The 19892-nt window shown below is 38.8% G+C and overlaps 3 protein-coding genes and 1 pseudogene across 3 annotated transcripts; 1 reads left to right on the forward strand and 3 right to left on the reverse strand.

Moving 5' to 3' along the window:
* Window positions 1-8359: 8359 nt before the first annotated feature.
* On the reverse strand, window positions 8360-9654 carry LOC132162767 (germin-like protein 9-3; annotated as a pseudogene).
* Window positions 9655-10219: 565 nt separating this feature from the next.
* LOC132164754 (germin-like protein 9-3) lies at window positions 10220-10840 on the reverse strand. The gene has a single exon (XM_059575309.2). It carries the CDS (start codon window positions 10829-10831, stop codon window positions 10220-10222), a length of 612 nt encoding a protein of 203 aa, XP_059431292.2. The 5' UTR covers window positions 10832-10840.
* Window positions 10841-11677: 837 nt separating this feature from the next.
* On the reverse strand, window positions 11678-13477 carry RHS18 (root hair specific 18). Its single transcript, XM_059572997.2, has 4 exons — window positions 13250-13477; window positions 12975-13154; window positions 12722-12881; window positions 11678-12099 (listed from the first exon to the last, which is right to left on the reverse strand). The coding sequence occupies exons 1-4, from the start codon at window positions 13466-13468 to the stop codon at window positions 11678-11680; spliced, it is 981 nt and encodes a 326-aa protein (XP_059428980.2). The 5' UTR covers window positions 13469-13477.
* A 2254-nt stretch (window positions 13478-15731) lies between these two features.
* Window positions 15732-16758, forward strand: LOC132164378 (Late embryogenesis abundant (LEA) hydroxyproline-rich glycoprotein family). The gene has a single exon (XM_059574881.2). The coding sequence runs from the start codon at window positions 16082-16084 to the stop codon at window positions 16631-16633; it is 552 nt and encodes a 183-aa protein (XP_059430864.1). The 5' UTR covers window positions 15732-16081; the 3' UTR covers window positions 16634-16758.
* Window positions 16759-19892: the final 3134 nt, after the last annotated feature.

Raw genomic sequence — 19892 nt, forward strand, 5'->3', positions numbered from 1 at the left:
TCCAAAGAAGGTTAAAACTAGCAACCTGTAAAGGACGTAAAACCTTCAAACAAGGTGTGTCCAAAGAAGGTTAAACTAATGACTTGTAAAGAACGTAAAACCTTCGAAAAAAGGTGTGTTCAAAGAAAGTCAAACGAGTAGCCTGTCAAGAGCAAAAATCCTTAAAAAAAAAAAAAAATATGCTCGAAAAAGGTTAAACAAACTTCAGAAAAAAGTAATTTATCAAGAGCATGTTCAGAAAGCATTGCTGATTCATTCCGAGAAATAAATATAAAACACTTCATTAAAGTCTCAAGTTTGTCATTTACAAACTACTTTATTACAAAAAGAAAAAAAGAAAAAAAAAGGTTTAGCCTTCTTTGGGGTCTTCAAAGGGAGCCTTAGAAGCAAGTGGGGTCTCGGCATCATGACTAGAAGCAATCCTTTCATCACCCGAGGACTCCTCAGAACTCGAAAATGGCTGATGAGCAAATTTGTTGATCCCCTCAGCATCAGGCATCAAATCTGACCCGAGACTGAAAAGCTGTTTCAAAGCCTTATCAGAAACAGGAATGGTCTCAGGCTTGACTGTATCAAGGTCAATGGTGCGAGCAGGATCCTTGGCCCAAGACCGAAAGGTCTCAAAACCAAGAATGATCCCATCGGCCAAGGCACTATCCCGAGTCCAGTAAGCATACGACAGTTGCTGCAAGTAGTTGGAGGATTGGGCCTCTGCCTCTTTAAGTCGTAGCTTCTTCTCTTCAAGCTTTCCTCGGAAGAATTTAAGTCGCTCCTCAGCAACTGCCTGACCTGCGATAACTTCTTCAATCTTAGTATTTTGGCCGGCAGCCTCCGCCTGAGAAGCCTTTTACTGCTCCAAGACCTCCCCGTGCTTCTCCTCAAGTTGATGCAGGTCCTCCTTTACAATGGAATGATCCTCTTGAAGCTTTAAGTGATCAGCACGGAGGGTCTGCAACTCAGAAGATAGAGCCGAGACCTTGGACTCGGTTTGCTCAAACTCAGCTTGAGTTGCCGACTGCTGCTGGCCGAGAAGCAGCAGTTCTTTGTCTTGCTGAGCCAGCGTATCCTTCAGTTTGGAATTCTCAGCCTCAGAAGCTACGAGCCTACTTCGAAGGCTCTCGGATTCTGTGGCAGACTCCTGGAGAAACTTCCTCAAGTAGCAGTATGAGACTACTGACTTCACAACTCCCTGCAATAGATAAAGTTAATCAAACGGAATATGACTAAAGCAAAAAGAAAGCTTTATGAAGAGTGATACTCACACACAACTGATTAAATAACATCGACTCTGCCATACCCCTGGCAGAGATGTCTCGTTCGCCCGTCAAGCTCTCCTGGGGAACCAGCTCTATCAAAGCTTGAAATGGGTTCCCCAGCAATTCTCAACCAAACCGAGACAGGGGCTCACCCACGATCCATTCTACATTCCGAGGCTTCACCAGGGAATAGCCTGAGGCCTCGGGATAGGCACCACCATTGGCTTCAGGAGCCGGTGTCGGAGCCCGAGATGAAGTCTCGGGCGCAGAAGCCGGAACCCGAGGTTGCTCCTCGGCTATCGGGGACATCACTCGAGGCCTCACTTCTTCTATATCAGCATGCGGCCTATTCTCTTCCAGCTCCATCCCCACCGAGCTATCCGAAAGTGGGTCAACTAAAAGATGTTGAATGTTGGGACCGGAATTGACCGGTGACACCGACCCCACGGGGATAGAAGTAGTAGCAGTAGCAGCTCCTGGAGGTTCTAGGGGGGTTGCTGCCAAAGGAGTGGCAGCAATCGGATGATTGGCAAGAATGTTCTCGTAGGCCGATACAGGGGCCACATCAGGCTTTGGGTTAGCCCTCCTCCGAGCAGCCAAGAGATCGGAAAAAAGGGATTTCTCCTTTTCGGTCTTGACAGCAGGGCCCTTGCCCGTCACTAGCCTCTTTTTTTTCATTGGAGGAGCCTCACGCTCATCAGGCTCGTCAACCAAGTGGAGGGCCTTCCTAACCCCAGATTCGTTTACCTTCTTTTTGCCTTTGTCAAGTATAGGCTTCCGAAGGGTAGCGCTTCGGGTGTTGGCTGCAGGAGGGCCCAAATAAATAGCGGGGTGAGATGGTCTGTTCCAAGACCCATCGACGCCCTCTCTGTCGGTATATAAACAGCGGTTCAGTGCACCAGTCGTAACCAGTTGCTTGAAGGTCATGGAAGACTCATTTCTCTGAACCCAGGCTAGAACCGTGTTAACTCGGACAGCCTCGTCCTCGGACAAACACAAATTCTTGTGAAGGCCCAAATCGGGGGGAGTCGTCTCCCGAGGCACTCGAGGCCCCTCCGCCTTCTCTCCTGGAGCAAATTCCCATTGCCCCTGAGCAAAGAAATATTTTTTTTTTTCAATTATGGTTGCTGGTGAAGGTCTTATCCATAAAGAAGATTTTTTCCCGTCTTGATTGGAAGCTGTAAAGCCCATCACTGTTGGGATTCTTCTGGAGTCGGTACACCTAGAGAAACTCCGAAACCGTCAAGTGCTTTCCTTCTCCAAGGGCCATGGGCCAAACAACAACACAAGCGAAAAACATCCTCGAGCCATTAGGAACCAGTTGGTGCGGAGCTAGATTCAAGCGACCAAGAAGCTCACGAACAATCTTGGGGAAAGGAAGCTTGAGGCCTGCCTTAAACATTTCGTCATAAAGGCAGACCTCGTGTGTCCCGACATCCACAACGGCGCCCTTATTCTCGTGATCAAAACGAAGCTTCATAGTTTTAGGGATGTAACAATCCAATCTAATTCGACGTTAATCAGCCGAGGTTAGAGAGGGCTTCCACAAGGCTGGGTAAGTTTTGCCTAAACCACCATCAGACCCTGATCCTTCTCCTTGAGACATTGTCAGAGCAGAACAGAGGAGAGAAAACAGTTCAGAAAAGAACAAGCGGTGCAAAGAGTTGGTGCGAATAAGAATGAAACCCTAAAAAGAAGAGGTTTTATAAAGCAGGGATAAAAGTGTAAATATCAAAGCTTTCCCCGAGGGGCAGTAAATGCGGCAAAAAAGGCGCCTCTGTGAATTCCACATGACAGCTGACAGCCGGCAAATGAAAAGGCCCCCGACCCAGCACTGACACGTGGGGCTGCCGATACGCCCTCGGTTAGGTCAACCGTCTCGGCAAAGGTTGGTTTCAAATTTCCTGCCAAAATTCAAAATTGAAATTTCCCACCTCAAGGGTCTCGGATTTTTTCTCTCTCTCAAATACAGTTTTGGAACGCTGATCCATTTATATGCAAAAATTTTCATAATCTTTCAAACCAGAAAATTGGGGGGTAATTGTTGGGCCATGGATATGCTATTAAAACCCAACGGGCCCCAAACCCGATCTAAGCTACACGGAATACCCGACAAGGCCTCGGACAAGCTTTTCCCGAGAAGGCTTCATAAACCGAGGCAGTCTCAGTTTTCTGAAACCGAGACTACTCCTCGGTAGGTATCAGATGTCAGACCCGAGACACCACTCTAAAAGCAAATAAGTCAAGTATCAAGGGTGAAACTGCCATTTTACAGTTAAGGATATGCAAATATTCAAACTCATCCCAGAGAACATTATCTCACATTCAAAAAAGCTTGTTACAACATAAAAGGTTATCCACCTGCAAACAATCCCTATACAAGCGGGATAAGCTATTATTCAAATTCAAAAGGTTGTTTGAACTTCAAACGAAAACCTTATCACATGTCCCAGGATTCCTACTCTTATCAAATAACTGCGAAACAGATATTTAGGGATAGGATCCCGAGATGTGTGGGAAGCAAGTTCTACTCCATGCCTATAAATACAAGTCTCAATTTCAATCAAAGGTAAGCGCAATCTTGGCTCTGAAAAGTTTGGTTGCTTAAACACTCTTTTCTCACTTTCTAACTTAGGCATCGGAGCTCCCCCACCGGGACACCATCGGGGGCTCTAATCCTATTTGTTCTTTTCTGTGTGTAGCTTGAAGCATCCACGAGGTTGTCTGTACCACCTTAAGGCGTGCCACGTTACCATCCCGGAAAACTGTGTATCAACAGTGCTCTTATCTGTTTTTTTTTTTTTTTTTTTTTTTGTGGGTCTGATAATTGTGTAGAATTTGCATCCATTCCTATAGTTGGTGCGTGGCCGCAAGGGTCATTAATTTGGAATGTTGATTCTTCCATCTGCATTTTTTTTTATATAGTGATATACCCTTTTTTAAATTCTTTAATTGTCCCATTTTCAACATGTTGGCTTTCAAGCCCAAGGCCCATTGAGCGATCCAAATTCAATGTCACGCCTTGATTAATTAAATTGATAATTTTTTAATCGGAGATTTTCACCGCTAACAGGTTGCTGATCACAGATGACAACAGACTAAGAATCGAATCCTTATTCATTTCTCATGTCGATTGCCAAGTATTTGTCTCTATCATCTAAATGTTAGCAAAGTGGGGCGATGCAATCAATTCATTACTTCTCAAGCCCTTAAACTTGAGGAAAATAATGTGTCATACTTTATTGAGTCATCCTCGAGTTTCACCCATAGTCTTACATAAGGGGTATGTGAACGTTCCCTTGTTGACATGTCATTACCCAGTGTCACATCCATGGCCACCTCACACACCCTAATCTTGGGATTTGTGAAGTTATGGGATCAATTTCAATAAGACTTAGGCAGTATAAATAGTCAAGGGGACCTCTGGTATGAGGATTCGAACACTCTCTTATTCTCAAATACTTTTTCATATTCTTACAACCTCATGAAAGCAGATATTGACTTAAGCGTTGGAGTTATCTCCTGTTAGGCCATTCCGACAAGCCCTCTACCTCGTTGTTCATTGTCTTGCAGGTGTTGACACATCACCAATAAGCAGGGGCGGGCTTACACCATGCCTTAGGCGGTCCATGGCACCCCCAAGGATTTCTAGAACGTTTGTAAACAAAAATTTATATATATTATGCCCTTATAAGGGCCCCGACAAGGTTTTTACCCCCAACAAAAGTTTTAACACCCGCCACACGCTATACCTCAAAAAAAAAAAAAAAAAAAAATCATCTCCTAGACGCCTAGTCAACTAGGCAACTAGAGGGAAAAAAAAAAAGCATTTAAAAACTTTTTATAATCATAGATAACAGAAAATAAACGTATAAGAAACTTTTTATAGAAACTAGCAACACTAAGACTTTACAAAAAAAAATAAAAAATAAAAAAATGAAAAATATAATATAATAATACTGAAATTAATTATAGTGTCTAAATGCGCCACGTCAATAAAGTTTTTATTGACGTGTGACTTTAGCTACGTCAATAATTATTAACGTGGCAAAAAGTTTGTTATTGTTTGTCATGTCAAAACACTCCCTGATTTTTGTAGCAGAAGAAAAAGATGAGTGAATCTGAAAAATTATTTTGAATATAATTTTACCCTTTTATAGCAAATTAAAGAAGGTATTAAATGTCAGTATCAAAGAGAAAACAACTCCAAAATAATTGTATACCATTGATAGATAATTAAATATTAGAAGCAATTAATTAGGTATGCTATGTACGTAGAGATAGAAATGCAACGGTACATGGTTTGGCTAAGGCAGCCACTCACAATGTCATAGATAAGACTTGGATGTTTTCCATCAACATATCTTGGGTAAATCGAGGTAATGTTATACGTAGGATTCATATTCCTCTCTTATCTCCAAAAGTAACGTAGCTTTTAAAATCATCATTGAATTTGTGATGGATTAAATAGTAAAAATAACATCACTTTTGGGAATGTATAAAACGGAGACATGAGTCCTATGTATAACATTACTTGAATAGACCATATTAAAATATTATATTATATTATATTATATTATTTATAGGCTTGCTTCCTGCCCCTACAATCATAAGATCCTAAATCCGCCACTGATTACTTCGAAAGATAAACAAGTGTAATTTCAAAAGTAACAAAAGTGGGATCATCTACAAGCACTCTAGGCTAGCTAGCGCGTACAATGCCTGTGAAATTCGCAGCAGCAAATGGCGCCTTCAACTGAGTTGCAGGCGATGAAATTCGCAATAGCAAGCAAGCAGGAGCTGAACACCACAACAAAAAGGATGGCACTAGTATCAATTAGGTTAGGGTCATTGGAGGAGGAGATGTCCATGACAATGTCCGGAGATGCTGGCGGCCGGCAGGTGACACATGAGGAACATTAATGTTGACTGAGGCCTCCGTTAACAAAAAGGAGATGGTGGGCAGAGAAGCATATATGGATTTCAAAATAAAGAAAATGGTTAAATACTAAAAACCCCCTTAGGGTTTCACTTCTTTCTTTTTTTTTTTCTTTTGGGTTTGATTTTTATTACAAGAATTACCTGTGGTTTTGATAAAAGACCATATTGGTCCTTCCGTCTATTAACCATTAATTGACTTAACGGAAGTCCACGTCACTAACATATGGACAAATTAAAATTTAACACCTGGCATAAGTGGCCACGTCGATCTAATTAAATTTTTTATTTTTAAAAAAAATTAAGAAAATATATTTTTTTTTAAAAAAAAAAATTACGGCCACACCCTTGGCCATTTGGGGTGGCCTGGCCACCCCCATTTGGTCGAATGGGGGTGGCTCGGCCAGATGGGGGTGGCCGAAACCACCCCCAAACCACCGTTGGGGATGGTTTCGGCCACCCCCTTGGCTCCATGGGGGTGGCTGAGCAACCCCCAGTACCCACTGGGGGTGGTTTCGACCACCCCTTTGGCACCTTGGGGGTGGCCATGGCCAAAGAGGGTGGCTGAGGCACCCCTAGTGGCTCCCAAATTTTTTTACCTCTTTTTTTTTTTTTGAAAAAAAATATATTTTTTAATTTAAAAAAAAAAATAAAAAATTTAATTAGGTGGCTGATGACGTGGCCACTTATGCTAGGTGTCAAATTTTAACTGGTCCACGTGTCAGTGACGTGGACTTCCTGTAAGTCAACTAACGGTCAATAAATGGAGTGACCAATTTGGTCTTTTATCAAAACCATAGGTACCTCCTGTGATAAAAATCAAACCTTATGGGCGAAAAAATATAGAAGTGAAACCTTAGGGGGGGTTTTTAGTATTTAACCCTAAAGACAACGATGTTAGGTTTTTAGTGTTCCCAATTTCAATGTAAAAATATGTTTTGTTGCAAGTATTAGGATTAGGGTTGAGTTGGGGTCGAAATGTAATGCAGTTGAAGACAAGTCAAAAATTCAAGTGTGGAAGACATAGGTCAAAGTCCCAGTTGAAGCTCAATCAACTAAGATGATGTAACATGTCCCATACTAAAACCTGAGAGGGTCGATCGATCCCTCGGTCGACCAAGGTAGGGCACGTTGCAATTTCATTTGAAACTCTAACAGATCAATTGATTGAGCCTAGCTGCTAGTAGTTTTAATTCACATCAACTTTGACCTAAAACCCCGCTTTCCCCTTCTCAATTTAAGCCTCACATACCACGATTTTCATATTGTAATAAAGGCAGTTTCTCAATTGTTTTGGAGAGGTTTGCTTTTGTTCTTGAGCCTAAACAAATCAAAATCTTCTCTTAGTTTTTTATTTTTTTTATTATTATTTTTATTTTTTGCATTTCAAACCATAGAATATAGCCTACAACAATCGGAGTTCCGGTTTTTTAAGCAGACAAGGTTCAATTGTGAAAGTGATCCATATAAAAGGTCATGTACGTCAGAGGTTCTTGAGTCACCACTGAAAGGTGAACGTGTAATTTCCCAGGCTTGCAAATTGGGTTTTCAAAGGTACAAAGGTTTTGTATGCAAGAACAATTTGTTACGTAAGTATTCTATAGTGTACGCTTTTGAGTTGTCCCGCCGGCTCCAACATAGTTTTACTTTTGAAGAATACTTTAGAATTATGGTTTTTACTTCAATACCTAAATCTATGTGTTGATTGATTTTATGCTTTGCTTGATAAACTCTTTCAAATGGGTCTCTTTTATGGTAATTTTTGGACCCTTGGATCTCTCTCTCTCTCTCTCTCTATTCTTTTCCAAATAATCTCATCAAATTTATGTGTTTGTTATAGTTGTCAAAGTATGGTCTCTTGAATCTTACTTTAGCATGTTTCAAGTGGACGTGACGTCTCCATTAATCCTGTTATGCCAAGGAGGAAGGAAGGGTGTTAATAGAGAGAGAAGACAGTAAGCTATTACGTACTCATTGTATGTCAAGATAGTGGTGCTTTGAGCTCATTTAACTTAATTCTGTCAAAGGTGATCATGATATATACCCTTCTAAACAAGAAGGGTAATTATTCAAAAAATAAAAGAAAAACTTCAAAAAAAAAAAAGAAAAAGAAAATAAAAGAAACAGCGAGAGAACAAAACACCATAGTACATTGAGCGCTATCCTTAGGGCTTGGGAGCAAGACCAGCCTTAATTAAGATGTTGAATGGTGGCAACGTCGGTCTTGAAGGACAAAGCCAAGACATTGTCGTCAATGCTAGTGTTGAACAAAGTGTTGGGAAGTGAAACAAGTCCAGCATTTGCACTTCCAAAAGCTGAAATTGCTAGCGCGGTTGCATTTGCAGAGTTGTATTGAAAGTGCACAAGACCCTTTGGAAACACAAATATATCACCAACTTGTAATGTCTGAGTAAAAAGCTTGTTGGCCGTGTCAACGAACCCCACTTGAAGGGTACCACCAATCAGGAAAAGAAGCTCAGCAGAGCGAGGATGGGTGTGGGGCGGGTTTGTGGTGCCAGCTGGAAATTCAAGGACAGCAATGGAAACACTCTGCCCGTCGTCTCAGTTGTATGAGAGCATGATGTTTATCTAGCTAGGTAAATTTTTTATATAAGTTTAAAATAAAATTTAAAATTTTGTATTTACTAACCATTGATTTTTTACTAAATCTTTAAGTTCTTATTCAAAAACATGCTTTATATAGTACTATTATTAATTCATATCCAAAAACTGATAATATAAGTACTCGAAATCAAATATAAAAGAAATTGGTTTCTTCTTCAAATCATTCATCGATCTTTCTTTCTTTTCTTTTCTTGTGGTTTTTTCCTTTTGTGGACATAATTAAAAAAAAAAAAAAAAATCAATTTTTTTAACAAATCTTAATTACTAATTGGTTAATAGGCCACCTGAGAGTGAAGTGGCAGCTTGTGCTTATGTGGACACATTTCAACAATTATTTGGATGAAATGGTAATTAACTAATTAAATGAGCAGTTTGTAAAACGAAAAAAAAAAATTATGGAAGTTAATCGTCGAAATTGAAAAATCTAAAACCAATATTTATCCCATGAAAACTCTAGTAATAATTTTTAATTTTCCAAAAGAATAATTATATATGAAATTTCAAGATATCAAGAGAGCAATCTATTAGTCGTGAAAAAAAGAGTCAAAAAGCCATCTTTGGAAGCAAATACTGGTGTTTTTTTTTTTTAGAAAACAGATAAGGATTACAGTTTATGTTTTAATAAAAAAATAAATAAATTGTTGTTTTTGTTTTCAAAACATATATGGTGATGATTTAGTGGTCTTAATAAAATTTTCAACGTTCCAAAACAAAAATCTCATTACTATAAACCACCATGGGTGCCATTCATGTCATGATGGGGTTGGATTACGCTATGACTCAATCGGACTTGAAACAGTGCATATATATGATTCCTACCTTTTAGGTCCTTCATGTGGGGTTCTCAGTAAACAAGTGCTATTATAGATGGTCATGCCCAAATAGTAAAGTCACTCGTTCTAGACGCCCCCTCTCGTTGGGATCCAAAGTAGCACATCCAATGATTACGTTTGGATTCAAAAACACTGGATTTCTACTTTGAAAAAAAAAAAAAAAAAAAAAAAAAACTGGATTTCCAAACAAGGCCTAGTATCATGAATTACAAGGAAGGATCCTCATATTTGACCTTAGAGTTCCCTCATCTCAACCACTCTCTAAAGTGTCCCAACATGTCATATTATGTCTCATTGAAAGACTCTTAATTAACATGCAACAAACAATTACTGTTCTCCTTTTGATCCCAATGAAATGAGTTGCATTCCAATTTTTTTACCACACATATTCATTTCCAACATTTTTGAAAAATAAATGAATTTATATATCTTCAATGACCAATAAGACAAATAAAAGTTAATGCTCACAAATTTGATGATTCATACCCCTCAAAACAAGAGGGTAATTATTCGAAAAAAAAAAAAATCATAAAATAGGTATTATATTATGGGAAATGGATGCTATCCTTAGGACTTGGGAGCAAGACCAGCCTTAAGGTGTTGAATGGTGGCAACATCGGTCTTGAGGGACAAAGCCAAGACATTGTTGTCAATGCTAGTGTTGAACAAAGTGTTGGGAATCGAAACAAGTCCAGCATTTGCGCTTCCAAAAGCTGAAATTGCTAACGCAGGTGCTTTCGGGTCAACATTGTACTGAAAATGCACAAGTCCCTTAGGAAACACCAACATATCACCCGTTTGTAGCGTCTGAGTAAATAGCTTGTTGGTCGTATCAACGAACCCCACTTGAAGGGTACCATCAACCAGGAAAAGAAGCTCAGGAGAGCGAGGATGGGTGTGGGGTGGGTTTGTGGTGCCAGCTGGAAATTCAAGGACAGCAATGGAAACACTCTGCCCGTTGAGAGCCGGGAATTCAGCCAAACTTGCTTTCAAGACCTCAAGGGCTGTGGGAGGGCCTGCTCCAACAAGCGAACGCATGCCAGTAAATGTGAAGAAATTTCCATCAACTGTGACATTTGGAGGGACTATAAAGTCCGAGAGGATGTTAGGATCTCCGGCTGTTGCCATTTTCATGATGGCAAATGAAGAAATTAGCAGGAAGAAGAATTTAGAGGCCATGGAAGAGAACTTGAGATAAAGCTGATGTATTTTAGTGATTGTTGATGTGGTGGAATGAGATGCTCATAGATTATAAGAAAGGCTCTATTTATATAGAATTTGAAGGAAAGGCAATCGTTCGTACCTGTGTATGCTCCTGCAGGCCTAGAGTAGCTGCAGTTTTTTTGGTGGTTAGTCATTTGGCTGGTGGATTGTCGATAAAAATAAGGCTTAATATTTTTAGGAAAAACTTTAATTTAAACTCCAGAAGTATTGCGCGTTTTTTAAAAGATCTTCAAAAATTTAAAACCTTTCAAATTATAAGCCTCAAACTTTCAATTTTAATTAATTTACCTCCCCATCAAATTTTAAACGTTAAAAGTGATAAATTGACGTTTATACCTCTAACTTTTTTATAAAATTATAAATTTACCCTTAATTTCAAATTAAAAATTAAAAAATAATAATAAAGTTAGAAAAAAAAAATCGAAGGATAATTTAGTCTTTTTTGGCATTTCCGTTAGACGTTAACGGCTAAAACTAACAGAGAGAGTAAATGATTAAAATTAAAAATTTAAGAGTGTAAATTGATCGAGTTTTTGAATTTTGGAGAGGTTTTCTTAAAACGCGCCGTAGTTGAGGAATTAAAAGTAAAGTTTTTCCATTTCTTTATTAATATTGTCCTTGATCAATAAAATTTTGCCTCATACAACTTAGTTCTAATTAAAATAACTGCAAAAGAATTACAGGGAAACAAAAGCCAAAAAAATGAAACATGAAAATGACACACATGATCATGATCAACCCAATACAAGACACAAACAAACGAAAGACATGCAAAAGCCAATATTAAGAATTCATGATATGTTAAAACTTTGGGCTGTTAATGGCTCTGCATGATTTCCTTATTTCCCCATCTGTTCCTGTAAGCACTTCGACTGCTCCCAACTTCACCATGGCTTCACCGAATCTGGTGCCAAAATCGAAACCGCGGGCTATGGTTGACACTGTGGAGCTAGTGAGTGGATCCAAAGCTAGCTCTTGATCAATCTGGAGAACGCCTCTGTGGGCTAAGATTTGCCTGTAGAACGAGTTGTCAACGATGAACGAACTCAATGGGTTCTGGTCGAGATTAACGATGTTGCTGCCTGTCGAATTCTGTGGACACCGAAGTCTTAGACTTTTGACCAACCATGGATCCATGGTCGGGTCGGGTCTCCCAGTGTTTTGGAAATTGTAAAGTCGGTCTTGGAATATGGAACAGTGTGTAACACCAACTGTATGACCACCTGTATATCATCAAACGTGAAATTAACCAAATCAGTTGGTTCAGATCAAAGAGTATAAGTTAATAAGAATCATTTAATTTTGGGAATAATCCCATTCTATTGGCCCACCAGATACATTATGGGCTTCAAGACTAATAGGAGCCCACCAAAAAAATAATGGACAACAACTCTCAGCACTCCTACATCAAGTTGAAGTAGAATACCTAATTCAGGTCTGACTCCATCTCTTTGCCTATAAATAGGCTCTTTCACCAAGTACAAATTACCCTAGAGTGAATTATCGTGTATTACGCATACTTTTCTTTCAAAAACTGACTCAGGCATCAGAGTAAGACCCCACCGATACCCAATATTGTCTTGATAAAATGAGTAAAAGGAGCACGAAGAACGAAGATCAACGATCAAGGATGCCTTGAAGAACGTGCCATTCATATCATACCGGAAACTGATATAACATATTCTAACACTCTCCTTCATGTGTGAGTTGAAAATTTGAGTTTGAATTTAAAAATTTTATTACCATATTAAATTACCAACTGTTTAAAAAACTCGATTTAAACTGTGCTTGAATTAGTTGAAGTAACAAGATATATATGGAGGAGGAGGCAAATGTTTAGTGTACCAAGAAGATAAACCATGTCTGTATCAGTGAGTCCTTTTCTAGCAAATGCAGCAATGGATTCAGCTACTGATAATGTAGGACTAGGAAGATCAACATTACTGGCAAGAGATACAAAACCATCCCTTCTCCCCGTTTGGACGTTGTATTTCCCTCCTCCACTCTGCAAATATATATATTATCAAATATCAGCACAAAATACTTTCCTAAAATCATGTTTACCAACTAATCAAAACACTAATATTTGTTTGTTTACCAAGAAAACGACGTCCCTTGTAGCCATAGAAATGATATCAGCACAAGAGACAACCCCAGGACAGAACTTCTCCACTTGATATTTTACTGCATCGATCACATCATAACCCCTCACACTTAGATTTGGTGGTGCAGTTTTCTCGCTGGAGCTCCCATCTAGCAGAATCGACGCATCACATCCCTTTTCATGCATGCCAAACACAATGTTAGTGATCATGGTATATATAAATTTATAACAAAAGAGAAAAGAAAAGATAAAAATAATTAGAAGCTGACATTGACAAAGCAGTCATGGAATTGCATGCGAATGAGGGCGGCGGCAATTGTAGGGTCCCCGAAAAACTTAGCCTTGACAACACTTGCTACAATAGTTTCCACATCTAGAAACCCACATTTTCCCCTGTAAAACCCCATCTGAAGTTCACCATAACACTCCCCCCCTGTGAAGCTCACAAAGATGATCATGAGCGCAAGGGCTAGTGCTTTGGGAGACATTTTCGTTATTTTAATTAATTGGAAGGGGATGAAACAAAAGAACATGTTTCTTTGCTATTTATAAGGAAGAAGATGCATGGATGCATATGATGAATGGTTTGCACGATGGCATGTAAGGAAATATTTTATGAATTGTGAGATGTTTATGAGAATCTGCAAAGTCAAAGAAAATCGTGGATCATACTGTCAACAGATCATGGAAACTGCAATTGCAACGACAGAAAAGTTTGCATCATGCAACAATTCTTGTTTATTTCAACGAAAAATTACAGTTTATCCCCCTAAAGTTGACAGCGTTTTTCAATTCAAACACTTAAGTTTCAATTTTGTAATTCACCCCCACAAAGTTTCAATTTTTTTTTCAATTCGACTAATATTATCCCAAAATTCTTATATTGCCCCTAATTTTTATTTTTTATTTTTATTTAAAAAAAATGGGGTTGCAAAAATGGCCAAAGGGGTGGTCATAAATAAAAAATAAAAAATAAAAATTAGGGACAATATGAAAAGTTTTGGATACAATTGGTCAAATTGCAAAAATTTGAAACTTTAGGTGGGTGGATTGCAAAAATTAAAACTTTGTTGTTCAAATTAAAAAACGATGTCAACTTTAGAAGGATAAACTGTAATTTTCCATTATTTCAAAGTTCCCCGATGTTTTTTCGTGCTTCTGTAGAGTTATCTTGTATACAAAATAGCCTCCAAGGAATGAATCTGCCGCTCTAAACAAAAAAATATTAATTAAAAATCACGTTTGGATATATACATAGAATTTTACAGGATTTGATTCCCTTGGACACGAGATCTGGATGTCAATTATTCTAAAACGCGCGTACAGAGCTATTCTGGCCCCTCAAAACCATTTTCAAACAGGGAAACCGACTCAGTAGTACTGTTGAAAACATTTTCTGGAATGGGAAAGTAAAAGGTTATTATAGTTTTTTTTTTTTTTTCTAATTAAAAAGGGTAGGCCGGGGACACCACCAATTGTGGTGTAGCTTGACTCAGCTTCATCAGAGCATCAACAAGAATCTAAAACAGTTAATACTAATTAAGCATATGTGGAAATTCTCTATTATAGATATTCGAACTACACCTTAATACATGTCTTGACCACTTGAAAGAAAAATTTGGGCCATTGAACCATTACCACCATTGATGGTAATGTTATTATAGTTGAAGAGTGAACAAAGAGTTCTCTAGCTCGATATATCATTGTGTAATATGATCATTTCTTAGACTCATTTGATCAACTTCACCATCTCATACCACCAAATTTAACATGGGTACATTGTAATTTTGGTCTAAGTTTGAGAGATAAGTGTAGTTTTCTCATATTCTAGATGGGTAACTATTCAATCATTGCTTCGTTCTTTTTTTTTTTTCTTTTTATCTTCGTTCTTTTAAGTGCTTATTTTTTGAGGTAATAATAAAAATTACAAAAATTTAATAATGATTTTCAGTATCATATCAGTAAGTAGATACTTGAAAGTGGGCATTTTTCTTGTTTAATATGTCCATGTATGAATGTATATGTACTTTCTTCATTTTGTGATTGCCTTGAGGTTTTGGGAATAACTTCAATTCGGTCAAGGCAAAAAGGGGGGTTTTTTGCCCACCATTCACAAGCTGACACTTTAACTTACCACACAAACTCAAAATAGAACAAAACACCATATTATTCTTCCCACATTGACCTGCCACCCTGCCTCTGACAGAGCCGCCACCGCCTCCGCCAGAACCGCCGCTGCCTCTCTCCCTCTATCTCTTCGTCGGCAACGTGGGGTGGCGCAGGCCACCCCAGTAGATCTAGGGTGGCTCGCGACCACCCCCGCCACCACGGGGGGCGGCTCACGGGCCACCCCAGGGCCTATGGGGTGGCTCGCAACCACCCCAGATCTTGCTGGGGGTGGCTGCGCGCCACCCCCAGATCTGTCTGGGGTGGCGCGCGGCCAGCCCAGCCACCACTAAGGTGGCTCGCGAGCCACCCCTTGGCCTAGGGGTGGCGCATCGACCACCCCCAGATGGCCTAGGGGTGGCCGGCGCGGCCACCCCGTGGCTTGGGGATGGCTGTGCCGACCACCCCAGATGGGGCTGGTGGTCCTCCTTTAGCTACCCTTATTTTGTTTTTTATTTTGATGTTTTGTTCTCATTTTAAGTTTTTGCATTTTTCTTAAAATGGGGATGTGTCATGTGGTGATTGGTAGGCAAAAGACCTATGTTTTCTGCCCCAACCGTATAGCAGCAGCAGGTTTCTTTGAAATCCATACATTTTGACTCAACCCAACGCCAGCGGATTTCCGACAGCTACCACACGAGCGGATTCTCTGGCGACACCTAAGCAGCACATTGCTTTGGTTTTGCCATTCCAGTCGAAGTACCAATACTAACCCTCTACCTCTAGACTCTAGTGTACTAAAAAAACACAACATGCACATCCAAGGGTATTCTTGGCATTTCGTTTATCCATCCACCCGCCGAACAAACCAACCAGAAAGCCCCCAGTAGATTCCACCTGCCTGTCTCTTCCCCCTCCACCGTTAACTCAATTTCTGAACTGAGTAGGCAATTTAAAGAAGAAGAAGTAGAAGACTGTAATTTCCTCCAACGAGTATGGGTAAAATGGTAAAATGGAGCTGGAGCTCAGCTCTGGTGGGAGCGGCGTCGGGTGTGGCAGCGACGGCTCTGATCTCGGCGAAGCCCAAGGACCCAACCTTCCATTTGATATCAATCAACCTCACAACCTTCAAGCTGAACCTCCCAGTCCTCGACGCCGAGCTCCTCCTCACCGTCCACGTCTCCAACCCCAACATCGTGCCGATCCACTACTCCTCCACCACCATGTCCATCTTCTACGAGGGCTCCTTGCTGGGCTCCGCCCAGGTGCAAGCGGGCTCCCAGGGGCCACACTCCTGCCAGTTGCTCCGCCTTCCGGCTCGGCTCGACGGGCTCGAGCTGGCTCACCACGCGCCGCGCTTCATCGCCGACGTAGCCAGGCGCGAGATGGTGCTTGACGCCGTCGTGGACATCGCTGGCACGGCCAAGGTGTTGTGGTGGGACCACAAGTTCAAGGTCCGCGTGGAGAGTCGCGTGACCGTTGATCCGGTTTTCTTTGAGGTGATTGATCAGGATAATAAGTCTGAGATGGAGGTTTTTCCTGCTTGAAGTTTATGTTTTCTTTTTTTTTTTTAAGTGAAGTGTATGTTGTTTAGCAGAAGATGTAATTGATTTGATTGGTTATGAAATCAGTTTTTGGGCTTTCACAAATGATAAGATTAGCGTTTTGACTTTCTAGCTGTGTAAATTACTCCACCCATCCACTTCCTTAAAAGATAAATGCTCAGACTTTAGGTAATGGATGGTGATACATCATTTGATTTAAAAATTGAGAAACCTTGCACTTTTACAACAGTAAATAAATCGTTTGTCACACTTGCTCAATTACATCACCTTACATGTACATATCTCCATGTTAGCCTTACTCGATTTTAATTCATATTGTGGATGTCATCAAAATTATATCGTCCTTCCCTTCATGTTCCATTTATAAAATTGACAGAAGCATAAGTGGCCAAAAAGGATGGGGTGACACGTGCCAATATGTCAAAATTAATATATATAATGGCTCTCAAACTATCAGTCATTTACAATTTAACCCCCTAATGTTTAAAATGTAATAAAGTAGCCTCTCAAATTACCAACTAGTTACAATATGACCACTCTGTTAGTCGGTACCATTAAAATGGATGAAAAATACAAAACGACATCGTTTTGTTGAGGTTAAATTACTAAAATACCATTTTTAAAAACTCAAAACTCAATTTAAAAAAGGCCCCCAAACGATGTCTGTGGCTTGAAAAAAAAAAAAAAAAAAAAACCCTTAATACCCTAATCCCAAAGTAGCTTCATCTTCTTCTCCACTTCCCTTCTCCATGCAGCAGCCCAACCCGAAAATCAACTAAACCAGCTTAATCCCTTATCTTTTTAACAACGCCATGGCATCATAACCCCATTCCTTTAAAATAAGACAAAGAGAAGAAAGAACTAAGAAGTAGCGGAGAAAAGAGAGGGAAAGAAACAAAAAGATGAGAAAGAGAAACAGAGGAAGAGAGGGAATTGATTTTTAATTAATTTGTGTTCAACTTTATATATAATAAAATAAATAAATAAATTATTGACCTCTGACCCAAAATCTTAGCTCTACTCTGCTACTAACAATATCCATTCAATTTGAAGCTTGATTTTGCATTGAGTAAAAATAAAAAAATAAAAAATTGGGTGATGATAAGCTTGATTTTCTCTTTGTTCTTAACTCCAGATGATCATGGGTTTTGGGTTGTGGTTTTCAGATTTTGGTTGTTTGTTCTGTTTTCTTTGAATTTGGCTTCAACTCCTGGGTTGATTTTGAGTTGAAAAATGAAAGTGGTTTGAGCATCTCGATGAGGTTTACCAATTACAAGTTTGAAGTGGCGTTTGGGTGGAAGATATTATGAAATCTATACCGATTAGATTGAGTTTGAACAGAAATTTGACAAAGAAGAAGGTGAAGAAGAAGGGAAGTGGAGAAGAAGACGAAGTTATGCGTGTTTAGGGACTAGGGTATTAAACACTTATCAAAAGGGCGCCGTTTTGGTAGGTGCAAGGGATTTTTTTTTTTTTTAAAAGGGCGCCATTCTTGTAGGTGCAAGGGATTTTTATTTATTTTTAAGCAAAACGACAAGGTTTTGTGGGTTTTTTTTTTTTTTTTTTTAATTTGATTTGATTTTTTACCCTAAAAAGACATTTTAGTAACTTAACTTTGCCAAATCGACCACGTCGTATAAAATTTTACATCCATTTTGACGGTGTTGACTAACGAAGTAGCCAAATTATAACTGGTTGGTAGTTTGAGTGGCTATTTTATTACATTTTAAACATTTAAAGTCTAAATTGCAAATAACTGATAATTTGAAGGCCATTTTATATTTTTTCTTAAAAAAAATAAAAAAAGAAAAACTAAAAAAACTTATTTTAAAACAAAATGGGAAGGAATGGCTTTCGCCAAAATGAGATAATTTAAATCGATATAACGAACCATAGAGTGGCCAAACTGCCCTAAATAACAAAATAAAGTGACCGAAACCAACCCTATTGGCCTACAGCCACCCCCAAAACCGGCGGTTGGGGGTGGTTTAAGAAAATATGGTGTAATTTGATTTTTGTTTTGGCAGGACCAAAAGCAGCCATTTAAGAAAAAAGCCCGCAGAATTAGAACACCATCATCCTCCTCCGTACGATTGGAATAAATTGTACAATCATTTCGCGTGTTGAAACCAAAGTTGAGATGCACGCCTCAGCCTCACTCCACCGCTCAATTTAAATCATCGACGCGTGAATCAGTGATAAAAGTAGTAAAGGTAGGATTGAGTACTGTAGGAGCAGTATTATTACTATTTGCTACAACAATGGTTTGTTAGTTACTCAATTATAATTAATTAATTATTGAATTCGATTATCAACTTATTACGAACAACTATCAATAATTTCAAGTTCCATATCCAATGATGTCATCATAAAACACGACAGGATGAATACAAATGGTGTAAACATACGTGTCAATAGTTCTTGTCCCCGTAAAGGAAAATATTAGGTGTTTTTCTGATGCCTTCTTAATTGTGATGTGACTTTTAAATTCACCAATAGATTAAAAGTCAATAATGATAATCTTAAATTCAACGATGATTTTAAAAATTACATCACAATGGGGAGGACACTAAGAGAACATTAGAAGAACACCTAGCATTTCTCATCATTTATTGTGGTTTTTTTTTTTTTTTTTTTTTTTTTTTTTTTTTTTAAATTCATGGGTATGCCTATGTAACAAAGCTATTTTTAGGTATAAATTTTAAATAAAAAATTAGGAAAAATTACAGTTTACCCTTCCAAAGTTGACAGCGTTTTTCAATTTAAACACCAAAGTTTCAATTTTTGCAATCCACCCCCCTCCCAAGTTCTAAATTTTTGCAATTTGACCAATTGTATCCAAAACTTCCCATATTGCCCCTAATTTTTATTTATTTTTTATTTTTTATAAAAAAATTTTAAAAAAAAATTCGGGGTGGCTACGGCCACCCTTTTGGTCATCTCGTCATTTTTGCACCTCCAAATTTATTTATTTTTCATAAAAAATAATAATAAATCATGGGCAATCTGGGAATTTTAGGATAACATTGGTCAAATTGAAAAAAATTGAAACTTTATGGGATAGATTGCAAAAATTAAAACTTTGATGTTCGAATTAAAAAACGATGTCAACTTTGAAGGTGTAAACTATAATTTTTTCAAAAAATTATGAAAAAAATAAGTTAAGAAAACAAAAGGCTGAGTTGTTGTGCTTATTGCTTAACAAATACTGAAAGTTTGGTATGGTAAAGTAGAATTATAG

This window comes from Corylus avellana, chromosome 8 (assembly GCF_965113065.1).
Source record: "Corylus avellana chromosome 8, dhCorAvel1.hap1.2, whole genome shotgun sequence".
Taxonomy (NCBI): Eukaryota; Viridiplantae; Streptophyta; class Magnoliopsida; order Fagales; family Betulaceae; genus Corylus; species Corylus avellana.

Excerpts from the sequence above, each read along its gene's own strand:
- RHS18 (XM_059572997.2), bottom strand. The coding sequence starts at position 13,468 with ATGTCTCCCAAAGCACTAGCCCTTGCGCTCATGATCATCTTTGTGAGC. Across the intron at positions 13,155-13,249 it reads TCCATGACTGCTTTGTCAAT|GGATGTGATGCGTCGATTCT; the intron begins GTCAGCTTCTAA and ends ATGCATGAAAAG. Across the intron at positions 12,882-12,974 it reads CAAGGGACGTCGTTTTCTTG|AGTGGAGGAGGGAAATACAA; the intron begins GTAAACAAACAA and ends ATATATTTGCAG.
- LOC132164754 (XM_059575309.2), bottom strand. The coding sequence starts at position 10,831 with ATGGCCTCTAAATTCTTCTTCCTGCTAATTTCTTCATTTGCCATCATG.
- LOC132164378 (XM_059574881.2), top strand. The coding sequence starts at position 16,082 with ATGGGTAAAATGGTAAAATGGAGCTGGAGCTCAGCTCTGGTGGGAGCG.